This window comes from Erpetoichthys calabaricus, chromosome 2 (assembly GCF_900747795.2).
Source record: "Erpetoichthys calabaricus chromosome 2, fErpCal1.3, whole genome shotgun sequence".
Lineage (NCBI taxonomy): Eukaryota > Metazoa > Chordata > Cladistia > Polypteriformes > Polypteridae > Erpetoichthys > Erpetoichthys calabaricus.
In genome coordinates this window covers 83,481,327-83,499,556 of record NC_041395.2, presented here as the reverse complement: position 1 = coordinate 83,499,556, position 18,230 = coordinate 83,481,327, and the positions used below count along the sequence as shown (strand labels likewise).

The following is an 18,230-nucleotide window of genomic DNA, read 5'->3' as shown; positions in this document are numbered from 1 at the left end:
CTACTGTTCTGTTAAGAAATACTTGTGAAACAAGAGGAAAAAATGTTCTGATTTTATTAATGCATTCTTTCATTGTGTGAAATTCCTTGATAATGTTACGCTGGTAGTTATTTAGTGACATTAAGAAATAAAATGTACTAAATTAATGTGCACCTCTCTGGAATGAAGAACAAAATTTGTGAAAATCAACTAGGACACGAAGAGCAATATGGCATTTGAGTTCAGGTCTAGACAGTTGTGCTGACCACTGTACTACCATGCCACCATCTTCCTGTGCCGAATGAGGAAGAAAGGAAAAAAAAATATCTTTGGTTTTTAAATGACAATCCATTGCTTTTCTTTTCAGAATAGGACATGTTCTTCAACTACCTGGTTGAAATTGGAGATCAGATGTAAAACAATATTTTTGTACAGAATGTGATGCCTCTTAATTGACAGAGAAAATAAATAAAGTAGTAAAAAGGTAGTCATAAAGGCAACTCATACTGTTGGTTTGGACTAATTATGAAGAAGGGGTATCTCAGGTCTATTTGGGTAACTGGTAGAACAAGCAGAATTTAAGAGACAAAATGTCTATAACCTGCGATAGATTGACATCTTATCCAAGGAAGGTTCCTGCCTTGCAAATGATGCTGCCGAGATAAGCCCCTGTTCCTGTAACCTTATAAGAGCATAGGCAGGTTAAGGAAATTAATGAATGGAGGCTTATGGGTTTTGTATCTTCTTGACCTAAATAGAAGGGCTCTTCACAGAGGTGTACAACTTCAGAAATACTGAAGGAGGTGAACATTGTGTGGGGTTTAATCTTTGAGGCAGAAATGTCAAACCACAGCGGCTGGAGCTGCTGCCCTTTAGAATTTATGTGAAGGATTTTGATTCAATGTAAACATGTCTATCAATTTGGTGTCTATAAACGCAAAATCTGCTGTGTTATAATTGTTGCAGGATTAAGCACTTGATGATGTACTGAAACAACCGTGCACAGAAAATGAACATCAATTTTGTAATTTTTCTTGTATACAGAGCACTATTTAAGTCCCACTATTACTTTTCAAAAATTATTTTACGTACCATATAGTATGTGTCTGTGTTTTTAAATCACTGCCCATTGCACGATACACATTCAGATGAGCATAAGCTACTGGCTCTGAAACCCTGAAGTGACTTAGACTGGTTAAAGAATTGATTCATTTAGTTATTAGACAGAATATTATTATCCTTTAAAGACAATTTTTGGTTCTTTTTAAACATTACCTTACCACAGTAGTGTTCTCATCTCTGTAGAGAACAGTTTTTTAGAATTCTTAAGTTTAATTCAAATTTTGATTTTCATAGCCATGTACCATTGTCTGTCCCAAGATTCTGAGATTTCGTCATGACAAGTTTTTAAATGGAGACTCATTAGCTTTGACATAATCCTTTAGAACTGGAAAGCATAGAATTATTGGATTTTGCAAGACATATTTGAGCCTTATACAGTGAGATCAAAGAGAGAATATGATAGGATGGCCACTGTATATTCCCCATCTATCTTACTGTAAATGAAGTACTTTATAATGCTTAGAAATGGCTGTAATTCATGTATCCCACCCCACACTAAAAAGCAACAGATTTTGAAGAAAGAACAGATTTTGTTTGTCTAAGGCACCTCACCTTTTGTGTAATTTGAGCACAACATGTTAACGCAAGCATAAGTTAGGGATTTAATTAAACTTGGCATGCAGTTTTGAAGAACTAACAGTTTTCATACTTTTTCAAGTAATAATGATTTTGCAACCAAAGGTTCACTTACTGGTACTGAATACTGACCAAGTTTTTAATGAATGTCAAATACATTTACATGTCTGATAAAGTTTTTTTTAAGATACTACATTATTTTATTTATATATTAGTATGAATATAATTCTGTTGATTCATTTACAAAGCCCATCCATTATTCAGATCCACATATTGCAATACATAGTCACAGGGTGCTGGAGCTTTTTCAGGCTGCACATAGCAGTGACCAAACTTGAGTAATATATTCATAGCCTAAACAACAAAACCCCACATTTATTTATTAAGGGTCACTAATGAACTGAATGTAATGTTTTCGGATGTTGGATGTTGGATGAAAGGAGAGCACTAAAAGAAAACCTACATGAACACTGAGAGTACAAGCAAATTCCATGCCAAAGCCTGGACCTGAACTCAAAATTCTGAAGTTAAAAACAGAGCATTGTTTACCACTGTGCCAGCCTTTCTTTAAAGTAAATTCTAATATAATGGGCATATTGGAATCAACAAAAAGTACCTTACCACTGTATTATAACTAATTGCTGCTGCTGTCATCTTACACTTGGATGAAAAATAATTTACATGTTCATATTACAATAGAGCTGACATTGTTAAGTCATTTAAGTAATGTGTGCTGGTAAATTGTGGAAGAGGAAATTCCTATTGCAGGTATTTATAGCTTTATCTTGCAAATGGAGATTCCTGCATGGATGTTAGAAGTGGGTAAACATACAGTAGAACTCAGCTACATGATCAGCCCTGTAGTGTTTGTATATAAAGTCAACGAGAACAAAATGAGAACAAAAAAAATCAAAAACCGATGAGCTCATCAGACTTAACTCACCTTGTGACAATCAGAGAAATGGCACTGGAGGCTTGAGTAGGACGCTGTGTTTTACTACAGAGAAATCCACAGAGTTCTACATTAATGGCAAAAATGTTTTGATCAAGATGACAATTTTACAGAGAAATAGATTTAACTGCATAAAGTAATTAAAACATTTATTACGTTGCATTGCACATAAAACAATGATAAGGATAAAAGACAAATGTTGTCTGTCATCAGCATAGAAAGAAGTACAACGGCCATTTCCAAACCATCTCAATTTCGTCCTTTTACAGTGAGAAAGATCAAATCATGTGATGCTCTAACAAATTGCAAAGAATCCCAAAGCTATATTGAGGAGCCAAATGATTCTGACATCATGGTAAATATTGTTTTAACTCAACCATTAATAAATAAATAAACAAACGCCAAGTATCTCTTCTAAAAAGGCACAAGACCATATCTCTTTTGGTTAATGTGTGGCTAAAAAAGGAAAAAACCAAGAGTTTGTCATGGCCAAGTTAAAGTTCAAATCTCAGCTACCTTAGGGACTTTAATAGAAGTATACATGGATGAAGACCCTCAAACATCAAAGAACTGAAGCATTGGGGTAAGCAGGGTTGATATTCCTTTACTATGAAGTAAAAGAATTGTAAAGTCACGCAAAAAGATATTCCTTTTAAAGAAATTCTAAAACCTGTTTAATCGTTGTGAAATGACTAATTACAATTTGTTACGTGTTATTCAACATTTGAGGTTATATTGACTTCATTTTAGGACCTTTTGAAGACCTGATGATTGTTTACGTTATGCTCTGAAATGTAACACCATAGAAATGAAAATCAGTTTACTTTCTTTGGAGGCTCATGGTACAATTTTTATCTTTGTGTATCGATTAGTTTTTTATAATAAAGTCCTTAACAAAGAATTTGTGCAGGAACAGGTTACATTGAAGTCATTAGATCATAATGTATGGAGCTCTTGTACAACGTTACATCTCAGCTAGTTGACTCAACTCTTTTAAGCATATACTCTTAAAACATGAAAAATAGACAACTTCTAGTGCACACTTTACTAAGAGTCAGATCTCAAAGTACATCAATGTATTACATGTCAATAATCTTTGCCTTTAATTCAATATTTGCATTTGTTGTTTTAGTTCCTGCAGAAATCCACTTTCTTGGTGATGCTGTGCCACAACATCACTGGTGCTTTCCATTTATTGTTGATGGAAATCCAGCCCCCAGTTTTCGCTGGCTGCTAAATGGCACTGAGCTTCCCACGTCACCGTATATTTTCACACAGATCACCAGTGAAGTAGATGATGGATCGAAGCTTCATGGCTGCTTGGTTCTTAACAAGCCCACACACCTGAATAATGGCAACTACACTCTGATTGTTAACAATGGTCTCGGTGCTGCTACAGCCAGAGCCGTAGGCATTTTCATGGATAGCCCACCAGGTGACCCAGAAGGAATCATCCCAGGTAATCTAGTCAACACTAAAATTATTTTTCTAAGAGAGATGATAGGCCAGAAAGGTTGTATTTTCTTTCATGCTTTATTCCAAAACTAAGCAAATTTATATTTATTTGATAAAGAGGTATGACATTAAAAAAATAAAACAAAGCCCTTGCAGAGAAAAGAAGTTTGTTCAGACTTCACACTGGCAATGACTAGTTGATCAAACTCAGGTCAGATTTCTGGACCTGTGAGGCAGCAGTGCTACCAACTGTGTAAATGTGTTGCCCCAGAAATTGTAATAGTAGAACACAGATGTATCTGAAATATTATGCTGTTGTCTTTTTTATTTTTTCTTAAAGAGAGGATTTACAGTATATCATTTCTTGTTAACCATACATAAAGTTCCTAGGTATTACTCTTTTCTTTTACAAAAATAAGTACATATTTTGATCAACACTACACTGTACCTCAACAAATTAAGCATCATACCCATGAGGCTAAAGTGTCTGTCTTCCCACTAGAAGGATTTACATGATCTTATCCTTAGGGAGATGATGTTTTCGTAGCATGTGCTTACATGATTACTACAGGGTGGTAGCCCCATGCATTCTAAAGAGTCCTGGCCTGGTTTTAGCAGCATCAAGGGTAGTTCAGTGAAGCTAACAGAAGTCCCCATGCACTGTTTGTGTTGTTTTGTTATTTACCCTATTTGTGTGCGTGGTGCCATGCCATATTCACAGGAACAGCAAACTTTGACTGTGGAGCTCTGCTCTTGCACTCCTTCAGCAGAACATGTAAGTTACAGTACATGTGGAACAGTGCATGCTCTACCATGAAACATGACTCCTCTTTCACTGAAAAAGTGGTATACTACAAGATATGTGATGCATTAAAACCAAGATATCCTTCTGTCCGTACACAGGGGGCTGTTGACAACAATACAGGTCATTTGAAAAAAAGCCCTCATAAGTTGACCTCACAACAGATGGGTGTGTGTCATGAAGGACATATCATTAAGTACTCTATGATTTGCATGCCACTTTTTCATGTGCCACCTGGTATTTAGGATCTGTAAAACTGGGACAGGTAGCAACCAATTTGTTACCCTTGTTAATGTCCACCAGGCCATTAGAGCACACTGGGAGTTAAATTTGCAGTAGTATTGGATAGTATTGCACAGACAGGTGGGACCTCCACATTCGTACTTTCTGGAAGAGAGAAATCTGCAGGGAAAGCTTGTGCCGCTAGTGGGGTACCTGCAGGCCTTCTAGCAACATTTTTGAAGGCTTACCCAGAAGGGTTTCTGATCTGGGCTTGAGCGTCCTTTGCAGTCAGTATAAACGGGGCCTTGGAGTTGGGAAGAAGACATTGATAATTTGCTAGACAAGTAAAGGAGGATCAAGGTGAACTAGTGAGTGAGATATAAATAGGAAGGCCAGCAAGCTTAGATTTTGTTATTTTTAAGCCCCTATGTGTTTATGGGATAATTGTTTTGACTGTTCATCTGCATTGGTAATAAAACTCTTTTCTTACTTTTGCTCTTTTTGGTCGTCTTTTGGATTTGGGGACTAAAAGCGAGTGCCCCCTACAGTCTGCAGCCACTATTTTAAATTTCAAGATTACTAAAATTTCCGTTACTTAAACAACTGTCAAATGTTTTAATCTAAGTACAGGTCTTAAAATAAGATTTAGTCTGTTAATTTCATTTCAAACATTTTCACAAGTGCTTGCTAAATTTAATACATAGCAGAAAGCACATTTTATACACATAATCCTGCTTTTATTATCCATTATTCAAAAATTAAACACCTGCAGTCAATAATTAGAATTTAACCTTAGAAAAAAATGTATTTGCCATGAAATAATTTGCAGCACTCCCGAGCTTTTTGTGTAATTGGAATCCAACTGCTGGCATTTTACCACACAGGCTTTTAACAGGCAGGCCAGCTATTCTGTCTTTCAATATTATACCTATTGTTTAAACTACATCACGCAAGATTTAAAGATTGCTTGTGTGATGGATTTTTGAGAGCACTCAAAAGTTACTGCCTTCTGTATACTGTATATCAAATTGTTTTCTCTCCATCCCTCTTAATGTTCCTTTTTCTTGTTCTTGGAATGAAATGTCACTGAAATCTAATTTCTTTGCATGTCTTTCTTTGCTTTTCAGTGAACACTTTGCCTGACAAAAGTAAGTGGAAATGAAGTTTCTAACACTGCAAACCTGCATTTTGTAAAGTTCCACTTAGTGCTTTATGACTTCAAAACATTTGGAATAAAAAAAGAAGCTGAAATTTAATTTCCATAATTTCACTTTAAAAATTGAATTGAATATAGGATCTGTTGACATGGTGTAATATTTTTATGGTGCTAGTTGTTTTGGGTACTATGGGCATAGATGAGTATGGATGAGTAAACTTCAAGGACAACTTCTTATAGCCATCTATCAGCGTTATAGCCATCTATCTCTGTAGCGAGACGTGTCAAATCCATTTGGAGATACCAGGCAGCAGAACTAAGATGACCAAAATAAACATAAGATATAATTAGCCATGTACAATTTAAAGAAGAAAAATTAAATCATAAAAACATAATACTAAATTATTCATCTTCAGTTTTTAGGGTTATATTAGCTCCAGCCAAAAATGTATTTCTTTTAACAAAGTAAATGTTTAAAAAATGATCTTTCAATTTATTGTACTCATTTTGAGCAGGATTGTTTCCAATGATTATTAATTTTTACACTTTTCTGTTATTTTTTTTCATTTTACAGAACCCACTAGAAAGCCTTCAGAGAATGTGACAGAAAACCCAGATAACAGAAATTTTGCAGTAAGTGTACACAATACATTTAATGTTTTTTGGTCACTCTTATTTTAAGATATTTCTATAAAATCTGATTTCAGTTTGAATGAAGCGAGTCTCAGCTTGTGTTAGTCTGTTATATTAGTTAAGTTGCAACCTTACAAACTTCAGTCTAGATAGTGTTTTGACATAACATACTGTACATTTACATTCACCACACTTCTTAAATCCTGCCTTCATGCCATAATCCTGACTCTTACAACAATAATAAACTCATTCCTTGACACTGGCTTTGTCCCACTCACTTTTAAAATTGCTTCTGTAACCCCAATGTTAAAAAAGTCTGGTCTTGATGCTGACAATCTTAACAATTTTTGGCCTATTTCCCACTTACCTTTTCTGTCAAATATTCTTGAGCATGTTGTAGCTTCCAACTCACCAACTGCTTAACTTCTAATAATTTGATGGAACCTTTTCAGTCTGGTTTCAGAGCACAGCATAGCTATGAAACTGCTCTGCTACGGGTAACCAATGATTTGCTTATGGCAACAGACTCGGGACAAACCAGCACATTAATTCTGTTAGACCTCAGTGCAGCATTTGACACTCAGGTCAGACATGACATTCTACTGTCCAGAATGGAGAACGTGCTGGGTATCTCTGGCACTGACCTCCAGTGGTTCAAGTCCTATCTGACTGATAGGCAAGAGTTTGTTAGTCTTGACAACAGCAGATCCAGCTCAGTGCCAGTCATACAAGGGGTTCCACAGGGCTCTGTCATTGGCCCTCTGCTTTTCTGTATTTATATGCTTCCCCTTGGCCATATTATTCGTAGCTATGGACTGGGTTATCATTTTTATGCAGACGATACTCAACTCTATTTCAATTTTAAAAGTGGAACATCATCAGAGCTTTCTCAGCTCACAACTTGCCTCAGTGAAATTAAAACTTGGATGGAGCAGAACTCTTTAAAATTAAATTGCAACAAAACTGAACTCCTGCAAATTGGGACTATAGTGCCACTTAATAAAATGAGCTCCTTCCCAGTCCATCTTGGCGGTGATCTCATCAGAAGTGCCTCTACTGCAAAGAATCTTGGTGTCATTTTTTATTCCTCCCTTTCTTATTCTGCCCACATAAATCACATTAAGAAACTTTCTTACTTTCACCTATCATATCCCGTGTTCGCTCCTTCCTCTCCTTTTCTAATGCTGAGAAACTTGTCCATGCTTTCAACACATCCCGCATCGATTATTGTAATTCCCTACTGGCAGGTGCCCCTTCTAATCTTATATCACAGCTCCAGCTTATTCAAAACTTGGCTGTAAGAGTCCTTACATGGACCAGCAGCAGCGAGCACATAACACCCATCCTGCTTTGCCTTCACTGGCTCCCTGTGTCTTACAGAATTGAATATAAAATCCTACTAATAACCTACAAAGCCTTAAGTAACCTCACACCAAACTACATCAGTGACCTTCTCCATCACTATGTGCCTGTCTGCCCACTAAGGTCTTGTTGTGCCCCACACTCTACACTTCATGGGTGACAGGGCCTTCAGCTGTATAGCGCCCAGATTCTGGAATGACCTACCGAAATTAATCAGGTCAGCTGACTCCATGAATCTTTTAAAAAACAACCCAAAACTCATCTGTTCAGGAAGGCTTTTAGCTCTACCTGACTTTATTACCCTTCTTTCAGTTTACTTCTCTGTCAAGATGCTCATGTAACCTGTGTATGTGTGCTAGACCATCAATTATGTTGTCTGTTAGGCTTTTCTCTGAATTACTATCTTACTCTTCTTTATTTATTTATTTGGTTTAGTACAATGCTATATACTGTATACCCTGCTGTTCTTTCTTAAACTCTGTGAAGTGCCTTGAGCATGGAAAGGTACTATATAAATAAAATGTATTATTATTATAGTGTATGAGTTAACATTAGAAAAGCATTATGGAAAAACATAGTGTCACTGAAACTATGGGAAGAATTTGATTTATTGGATAATAGCAAGTTCCTGGAAATCATAGGATCGTTAATTTTGTTTCTTGCAATAGCTTATGTGTGCAAAGGAAGGTAACCAGCTGAAGGTGAAGTCATTCTGTATTGCCTATGACCACATAAAGAAATTATTGAGAAATTAAAAAATAATATATGTATAACACTGTGAAACAAATTTAAAACAAGTGTGTTCTTCTTGCTAAAGAATGTATCTAATACTCAAGAAACTACTATTGACACTTTATGACAAAAATAACCAACATCGTCTTTGAAAGTTTCATATAATGGCAAAAAATTAACTTTAAAGCACTGCAATACTGTATGTCCGTCTTATTTATCTGAAAATAGTTCAAATCCCCCAAACAAAAGTAGTGTAGTTAGGATGTAATACAGTTCATATAATGGCCAAAAATGAGGAAATGCCACTATTGAAGCACTTAATAAAACTACTGTGTGCCACCAGGGTTACTTGCATTGTACTACAAAGAATCAATCAAGATTTGCAGTACTGAAGGAACATTGAGGAAACATTCACATTCAGTCAGTCTAATAATACTACGACAATGTAGGTGCTTCATTGTGCTTCTTACAGATATGCACAAATGTCAACTCCTACATCAATAATTGCTAAATGAGTCTCACCCTCAGACTTAGGAACTCCAAGAACTCTCACAAATGCTTGTTAAGTTTAGATCTGTAGACTAAAGAAATTAGATAGATAGATAGATAGATAGATAGATAGATAGATAGATAGATAGATAGATAGATAGATAGATAGATAGATAGATAGATAGATAGATAGATAGATAGATAGATAGATAGATACTTTATTAATCCCAAGGGGAAAGTCACATACTCCAGCAGCAGCATACTGATAAAGAACAATATTAAATTAAAGAGTGATAATAATGCCGATTATAATGCAGGTATACAGACAGACAATAACTTTGTATAATTTTAACGTTTATGCCCCTGGGTGGAATTGAAGAGTCGCATAGTGTGGGGGAGGAACGATCTCCTCAGTCTGTCAGTGGAGCAGGACATTGACAGCAGTCTGTCACTGAAGCTGCTCCTCTGTCTGGAGATGACACTGTTTAGTGGATGCAGTGGATTCTCCATTATTGACAGGAGCCTGCTCAGTGCCCGTCGCTCTGCCACAGATGTCAAACTGTCCAGCTCCATGCCTACAATAGAGCCTGCCTTCCTCACCTGTTTGTCCAGGCATGAGGTGTCCCTTTTCTTTATGCTGCTTCCCCAGCACACCACTGCGTAGAAGAAGGTGCTCGCCACAACCGTCTGATAGAACATCTGCAGCATCTTATTGCAGATGTTGAAGGACGCCAGTCTTCTAAGGAAGTATAGTCGGCTCTGTCCTTTCTTACACAGAGCATCAGTATTGGCAGTCCAGTCCAATTTATCATCCAGCTGCACTCCCAGGTATTTATAGGTTTGCACCATCTGCACACAGTCACCTCTGATGATCATGGGGTCCATGAGGGGCCTGGTCCTCCTAAAATCCACCACCAGCTCCTTGGTTTTGCTGGTGTTCAGTCGCACCATTTAACAAAGTCCTTGATTAAGTTCCTATACTCCTCTTCCTGCCCATTCCTGATGCAGCCCACAATAGCAGTGTCGTCAGCGAACTGTTGCACGTGGCAGGACTCCGAGTTGTATTGGAAGTCCGATGTATATATGAACAGGACCGGAGAAAGTACAGTCCCCTGCAACGCTCCTGTGTTGCTGACCACAATGTCAGACCTGCAGTTCCCAAGACGCACATACTGAGGTCTGTCTGTAAGATAGTCCACGATCCATGCCACCAGGTATGAATCTACTCCCATCTCTGTCAGCTTGTCCCTAAGGAGCATAGGTTGGATATAATAAATGCACAGTGTAAGTGTGAATATATATATATGTTATATATATATCACACATATATATTTAACATATATATATGTTAAACACTTGAACATACAAGTAGGTCTAGTTTTTTTGTGAAACTGGCATTTGTTTCCAAGGATTAACTTTCATCCTACTTTGCTATACAACTAGGAAGATAACACAAATACTTTGAATCCCACAACTTTCTTATGTGTAGCTAGGTTGTATCCGGTAACTAATGAAAGTTCTTTCCCTGCTGCTCCTCCAGAGACCATTAGGAGAGTCTCTTTCACAGAGTACTTCTTAATTACTTTGCCGACAATAGAGGATATTGCTTGCCGGGGAATTTCAAAGATGTAAAAGGTTAGTAGCATTAACATAAATCACACCCTCCCGTGCTCTTAGCCTGCTCCTTATTAATTTTACTAAAGCGGCAAACACATTTTGTGAAACAAAATCACCGTCACCAAATAAGATTCAGCCTAATATCATAAGTATTCATTGATCTCCTGAAATTCACAAAGATTTTTATGGTAATGGGTGAACTAATGACATTTACTTCGATGGTTTTGCTGTATTTGTCCTTCTCAGAGTCATGTTTTGCTTGTGTCTTTCTGATTTTTTATGAGATTTTTTTCTTATGACTCTTTTCTCTTTTTGCAGGTATCTGTTGCTGTTGGGTTGGCTGTGTTTGCATGCACCTTTCTCATAGTGATGCTATTTGTAATCAACAAGTGCCGACAGCAGTCGAAACTGGGAATTCACCGTAAGTTATAGCATTGTACAAGTGTGGGCCATGTCCCTTACTGTCATTTTTGTGAATAAATTAGCAATATAGCATATTTATGTGTTGATGCCGCAGTTATTCCTGTGACTTCACAAATACATCAATCTGGGTTAATTTCCTGACTTCCATATACACTGGTATTCTCCCAATGTCACCGATTTTACGCTTCACAGCTAATCTACAGTAAATCGATCCTGTGTGGGTAAGAGTGAGTGTGTAAGGGACTTGTATTCCATTCAGGCTTCTGCCCTGCAGTTGATGCTGATTAAGTGTTTTGTATTTCCATAAACCCAATTCCTACTGACAAAATTTGAATGCAAGATAAATTGTGAAAAATAGGACATAGTGTTAGAAGTCAGGAAAGTGCAAAGTTGACCTGAGTAAATTCTCATATTAACTTATTGCAATTTTAAAATATAACATATAAAGATTTAATTAAGCTTCAGTGTAAACAGCTGATTTAAACCAGATTATTTTGGAATTGGCAATATTAAAGTTGAACAAGTAAATAAAAAGTTTGTTTATAGAAAAGCAATGAAAGACATAATGGAAAAAACATTAAGTCTAATGTTATTATAAATACAAAAAGTTTTCTTTGTAGATGTTGTGGGGGCTGATTGTGAAACCAGTAAACTTTAAACCAAAGAAAAATGTTACAAGGAAGAAGTAGTCCTAGGAGAATAACTACTACATTCTTACAACATGGCACCCTAAGCTAAAAGTGCCAAAAAAGCATATTTACTGGTGTACAAAGCAGGGAATATAAAGAAGTAGTGCAGGATATCATTTCTATTGCGGACCAAGCTAGTGTGTGTTCATCTATTTGTGTCAATGTCCAGGTTTTTAGTGTATATTTCTCATTCCAAATTTGGCTAGATTTTAATGTGGGCTATATGTTGTGGTATGTAGTAGAGAGTCTGTAGGATTAAATGAAGAAAAGTTTGGTAATTCTTTCATCTGTTTGGAGTGCATGGTAATAAACTATAATAAGGAAAGGTAATTTAGTGTACATTTGTATATTTTGTGTACAGTTCTGGGTTTTGCACTTGTATTTGCACTTTGCTTTTATGGTTTTGCACTATGAGTTTGTGTTCTCTGTTGCCATGGGAGAAAGTGAATTTTGCCCAGGGGATCAAAATAGTTTTGTATATCTGCCTATGAATTACCGTATGCAACAAGTCATTGTGAAGGAAGTAATTGAACAAAAATGAGTAAACTCACTCAAATTAAAAGGATGATAGGAGTCAACTGTGTGTAATTTAGTATGTGTAGTAGGAGCCTCATGCCAAAAGTCAAAAATGAAAGTGACAAGGTTTGAGATAAAAATGTTACCTCAGGACACGAAAGACTTGCCATAATTTAAGAAAGCATGAATTATGTTATGTATTAGTGAGTTCTTCAGGTAGATGTCAGTTTATCCAACCACAAACCAAAAATTGAAATGCGGCTAAGTCATCAGAATGGATGAAAAAAGAACCAAGTTTTGAAATGACCTAGTCAGATTTAAAACAATTTAATATTGTATGATAGCACTTGAAGCACACAGTTCCTACCCAAAATCTTAAAAATCATCGAACTGAAGCAGCTCCTGAAAGAAGAGTGGACCATCATTTTTCCAACAATATTCAAGAAGATTAATCGATAACTACAGGAAAAATGCTTACCTGCTTCAGGAGGTGGTGAAACCAGTTATGAAGTCTGAGGGGGACAATTACTTTTTTCACACAAGAGATTAGATGATACATGACCTTTTTTATTTTAGATGAACAGCTTATAATGCCCACTTGAAAATATACAATAATGTAGTTAATCAGATGGGTCCAAGTATTTGTAAATGACATTTTAGATAGATAGATAGATAGATAGATAGATAGATAGATAGATAGATAGATAGATAGATAGATAGATAGATAGATAGATAGATAGATAGATAGATAGATAGACTGGATGAACTAGCTGTTCTGATGAATGAAGTTACTGCTTGTGCAAGAGAGCAAAATGAATGTGGTTGATGTGACCTGTAAATATGTTTTCTGTGGGAGACCATGCTAGAATTGTTTAGCAGCTTTAATTAAACATTTAAAAGCATCAAGAATGGTGTCAGAGAAGCTGATTCCCTAGTGCAGCTCAGGCAGAAGCATTTAAAGCAGCTGTTGTGGCTGTGTTGTGTGTTTTTTTCCATTGGCTTTGACTCAAAAACACTAAGTGGGCCTGATTGCAAATTTGCCTCTGTACTTTGTTTTGCATTACCAAGTAATTTTCCTCTGCTGTGGTCATTAATGGTGATGTCAGCAGCCTTCCTGAAAACTACATACACTCTGGGTATTGATTTTTGAGTTTACATGGAAAAAATTAGACTAGCATGTTTTTTATTTTTATTTATTACATTCATTTTTAACCTGAAACATTAATTAAACTATATTTTAACAGCTTTTTTACCTTTATGAACTTTGCGATATCTTAATTTCAACAGCAGCGGTAAGTTTTTTATTCTAATTGGATAGGTTTTCAATGTCTACTTAATATAAATTTAGATTGTGAGTTTTTAATCACATGTATTTGTGTAAAAACTTTAATTATTCTATAAAGGAAAATTAATTTCAAAGCACTAACCATATTCAGCATGTGTACTTGGCTGTCTTGTATGTGTAGTTTGCTACTGGTCTTATATTCCTGTTGGGTTGAAATTTGTAACTGTGCTTTAGGCAAAATGTTGTATTTTCTTTTATTGGCCGCAGACATCATTTGTCCTGCATCCTCGATGCTTTTTGTGAGTATGTGCTTAACTTCTTCAAACTGAGCCCCAAATATTTTTATTTTATTTTCAGGTTTTCTCTTTTTTTCTCTATGCTGTATATAACTATATATGCTGTATATATGCTGGATTTCACATATAAAATGGTACATCCCAGTAAATAACATTATTTCCCTGGTAAAAGAGAACTGCAAGCACATAAATCTATACTTGCTTTACATGTAACATTCCCATAATGCAGCAGCATAATATGTAGATAGTCTTGAATGCACATATTGTACTTCCGTCAACTGGAGGAAAGAGATGAATAATATTGTGGGAAAGTAATTTGATTATGCCAATGGTGTACACAAATTATATAAAATTAAGACTGTTGTAAAATTTACTCTATTAAATATCTTATTGGAAATAAGATTTTTGGGCTTGTAAAGAGAAATCACAATTGCACAGTAAGAATGGCTTGGGAGAGTCAATAGCTTATGAGAAAGGCCTTATTCTTGAAATGTGTCTACATCTCTTGACATTTCTCAAAAATGATAATTTTCAAACGATGACCACTACATATTATATAAATATATTTAGTAAGAAAAGCACAGGACAAAGAAAATGATTTAGGGCACCTTGTAGGCCAACTCCGTCTGTTAAATGCACACTAAAAGCATGAAAGAAAATACATGTGAAGTGTAAAAAATTGAGTCTTTCAGTTTTCCTTAGTCAGACTGCTGAAGATGGGGGTTCTTTTGGTCATATGGCTGCCAGGCAGGAAGAGGCAGGTCCAGGTGGACGGACACTGGAAGTGACATCATTAGTGGAGCTGCGTCAATCTTGCAGTCTGCAGTGGTAGTAAAAGAGAGAGTATTATCATACAGCATTACCCCATTGATTGGTGGAGAATTACTGTTATCTGACCCATTAAACTGTCCACCAGGTACTCGTGTATGACTGTATATATCTAAATGCAAAGTTAACTGACTCACTCACTCAACACAACTTCCCATTTAGTTAAAAAGCTGAAATTGGACAGGATGGTACACCTAGGGCAGTAGATATAGTTGCTAAGAAAGGACATTTCAATACATCAATTTCTGGGAGTTCTTCTGTAGTAAGAAAACTAAATACCCCAAAAATCTCCAAAATGCTTTGACTGATTTGATTGGAATTTGGTGTTACAGAAAAAAGAAAATTAGCTAATCTGTATTTTTTTATTTGCCAATAATAATATTGTTCTGAATACACTGTTGTAATGTGCCAGCAGCATTGACAGAAGCCCAAAACAAAGAGTAGCAGCCACTCAGCAGCCTGTTTGCGGTGTGCTGGTGTACGAGGTAAGACACAAAAATAACCAGACTGGGCTTGGGGTTTTCCTGGAAAACCATTTGGAGGTCGGCCGGATGTGAATCATAGAAGTATATCCCTTCCTACACACCCTCTCAAACCGCCGACCAGCCAGGTATATCCTGTGAAAAGCCCAGTCAGTATTTCCACAATAATCACCACATGAGTTGCCGCAATAATGCGGGTGAAAAAAATCGAACAGTGAATCAATATCAAATTTCTCATGATTCTTCTGTTTTTCTGTAAAGCAGTTTTTGACTGACAAAAACATTCCAGTCCTCAATCATCCTCCCTATTCACCCGATTTAGCTCCCTGTGATTTTTACTTGTTCCTGAAAATCAAAAGTGACCTGAAGGGAACATCTTTTTCTTCAATGGATGAAGTGAAGACAAAAACGGCAAGCCTGTTGAAAATCCTCATGCAAGAGGACTTCCAGCACTGTTTCAATCAATATAAGATACGTATGGAGCGGAGAAGAGATCGGGAGGGGGAGTATACTGTATAGAAGGTGACAATGTTTAGAATAGTCTAATTCATCAATAAATATTTTACCAATCCGGTTATTTTTGTGTCTCACCTCGTATGCAAATGAAGGTCTCAAACAGAACCAATGGATGGTGTAAATGAAGACCACCACTGAGCAATAGGGTGGACTGATGAGTGAAGACAGGAAAAAGACATGCCATTGACAAGTGCCATGCAGACAGAGCTGTGAAGTAGATTGATGGAAGAAAGTTCTGCTAAAAATCTGTTGCTTCCATACAACATGCCTGTTTCAAGTTGTATATTGATTTTGATCAATTAAAATGGAATTCATTTTGATTAATAATGTATCAATTCCACACCATTTAATACATATTAGGGCAGATCAAAGTGTTTTATTGTCTATCATTGTGTGTATACAGGATGGATGTATTAGATTTGGAAATATGACATCAAATTATCTAACTTGTAGTGAGACAATGGGAGTGATTTCAAGTTTTCTGATATAACACAAATGGCAACCATTTCCGATAATGTTGTAATATATATGATTGATATGTAGCATTGCTCAACCTGGCTTCTACTTGCGAATTGTTACCAAGTATATTTGAACTTTACAAAAAATGGTGTATTTTTTTTGGAAAATTTGGGGCAAACAGTAAGCCAGTTAAAAGATTGAGCTTTCCAGGAGTTTTATCCGAAGGTCATTTTGAAGTTTACAAACCTATTGATCTTGTTCAAACTCAAAATTGGTTACAACAAACATTTCCCTCAAGTACATTTTATTGCTTATCTGATTGGTCCAAATTATCCCAAAACTATTCTAATAAAGCAGGAAGGCTCATACTAGATATACAGACAATATCAGATGAAATCAATTTAAAATATTTGTGACTAAATATGTACAAAAACAAATCCCCGGAGCAACAGAGTTGAAATTGCTGCATATATACAGAGTTGCAGTTACTAAATACACACATAAACATCCAGAAATTCACAAGGCTGTTGTTACTAAATAAATCTCAAAACATATCATATCAGTACAGATATGAGCCTTTGTTCAAAAGGTGCAATTATAGATCATACATTGTGTATAAGATAGATGGCGCTCTAACACACTAACCCGACACAAAGAGATGCTAGAGGCACAAATCCAAAAAGCACACGTGAATTTTATTTACAGTGTTCCCAACAGCTCAAACATACACCTTCTTTACTCTTTATCTTTTGCTTTCTTATTTTCTCTTTATCTCTCAGTCTTCTTCTTCTTCTCCTCCTCCTCCCAACTCTGGCTCCTTATATAGGTCACCCAGAAGTGCTCCAGGTGCTTGTTGACCTACTTCCATCAGCACGTCTGGGTGTGGTGGAAGAGCTGCTCTCCAAGGCTCAGCATCTCCTATCTCAGCTGCAGCACTCCCTGGAGGCACCCACGGATCCCAACAGGGCAGCACCAAACTCCCACTCCCATGAAGCCCTGTGGGAGTCTGAGGCACCACTACAAACCTGGGTGGCTGCCATCTAACGTTCTGGCCATGCCTGCTCCCCCAGTCCTTCCAGAGTGGGGCCCCTGCCATCCTCCACAATTGATTATGACTCTAATATAATTCTTATAGCGTCCATGAATGTTAAATGTCCATATTGCTGTGCATTGAAATGTACTGATAAACCACCTGGAATACGTTGCATAAGTGAAACATCAAATTATTGCCTTTAAAAGAGTTACTAGGGCCTATTAAAAGTTTATGTATCACCATTGCCTTAGTAAATTTCACAGGTGAAGCCAGATAACACAGCTACTTAAATCATATTTCTAAAATATTTTATTTAATTTTAACTTCTTGGCAGCCTAGGTATATAATATTTTACACTTTTAGTGTTCAAGTCAGATAATAAAATTCTGACTGCTGGAACTTCCAGCCCATTTTAAAGTTGTGCATTTATATTCTCATACTTTCTTACAGATGTATGAATTAATTTTGAAGTAATGGATAATATGTGAGAGAAAGCTATGCAGTCACCCACTTTAGAAGTATGGAGCTACGGGACATGGATGTAACCTATATATGCTTGTGTAAGCAACAAAGAGTATATATGAGTTCCAGCTAGAAACTGGGAGA

At 36.4% G+C, this 18,230-nt stretch overlaps 1 protein-coding gene across 1 annotated transcript in view; it reads left to right on the top strand.

Moving 5' to 3' along the window:
• ntrk1 (neurotrophic tyrosine kinase, receptor, type 1) overlaps positions 1 to 18,230 on the top strand; it is a 105,303-nt gene that overhangs the window by 55,673 nt on the left and 31,400 nt on the right. The window contains exons 8-11 of the mRNA XM_028791501.2: positions 3,762 to 4,088; positions 6,236 to 6,256; positions 6,839 to 6,897; positions 11,416 to 11,518. Coding sequence (XP_028647334.1) covers positions 3,762 to 4,088; positions 6,236 to 6,256; positions 6,839 to 6,897; positions 11,416 to 11,518 — 510 coding nt within the window. The remainder of the gene's footprint in view (positions 1 to 3,761; positions 4,089 to 6,235; positions 6,257 to 6,838; positions 6,898 to 11,415; positions 11,519 to 18,230) is intronic.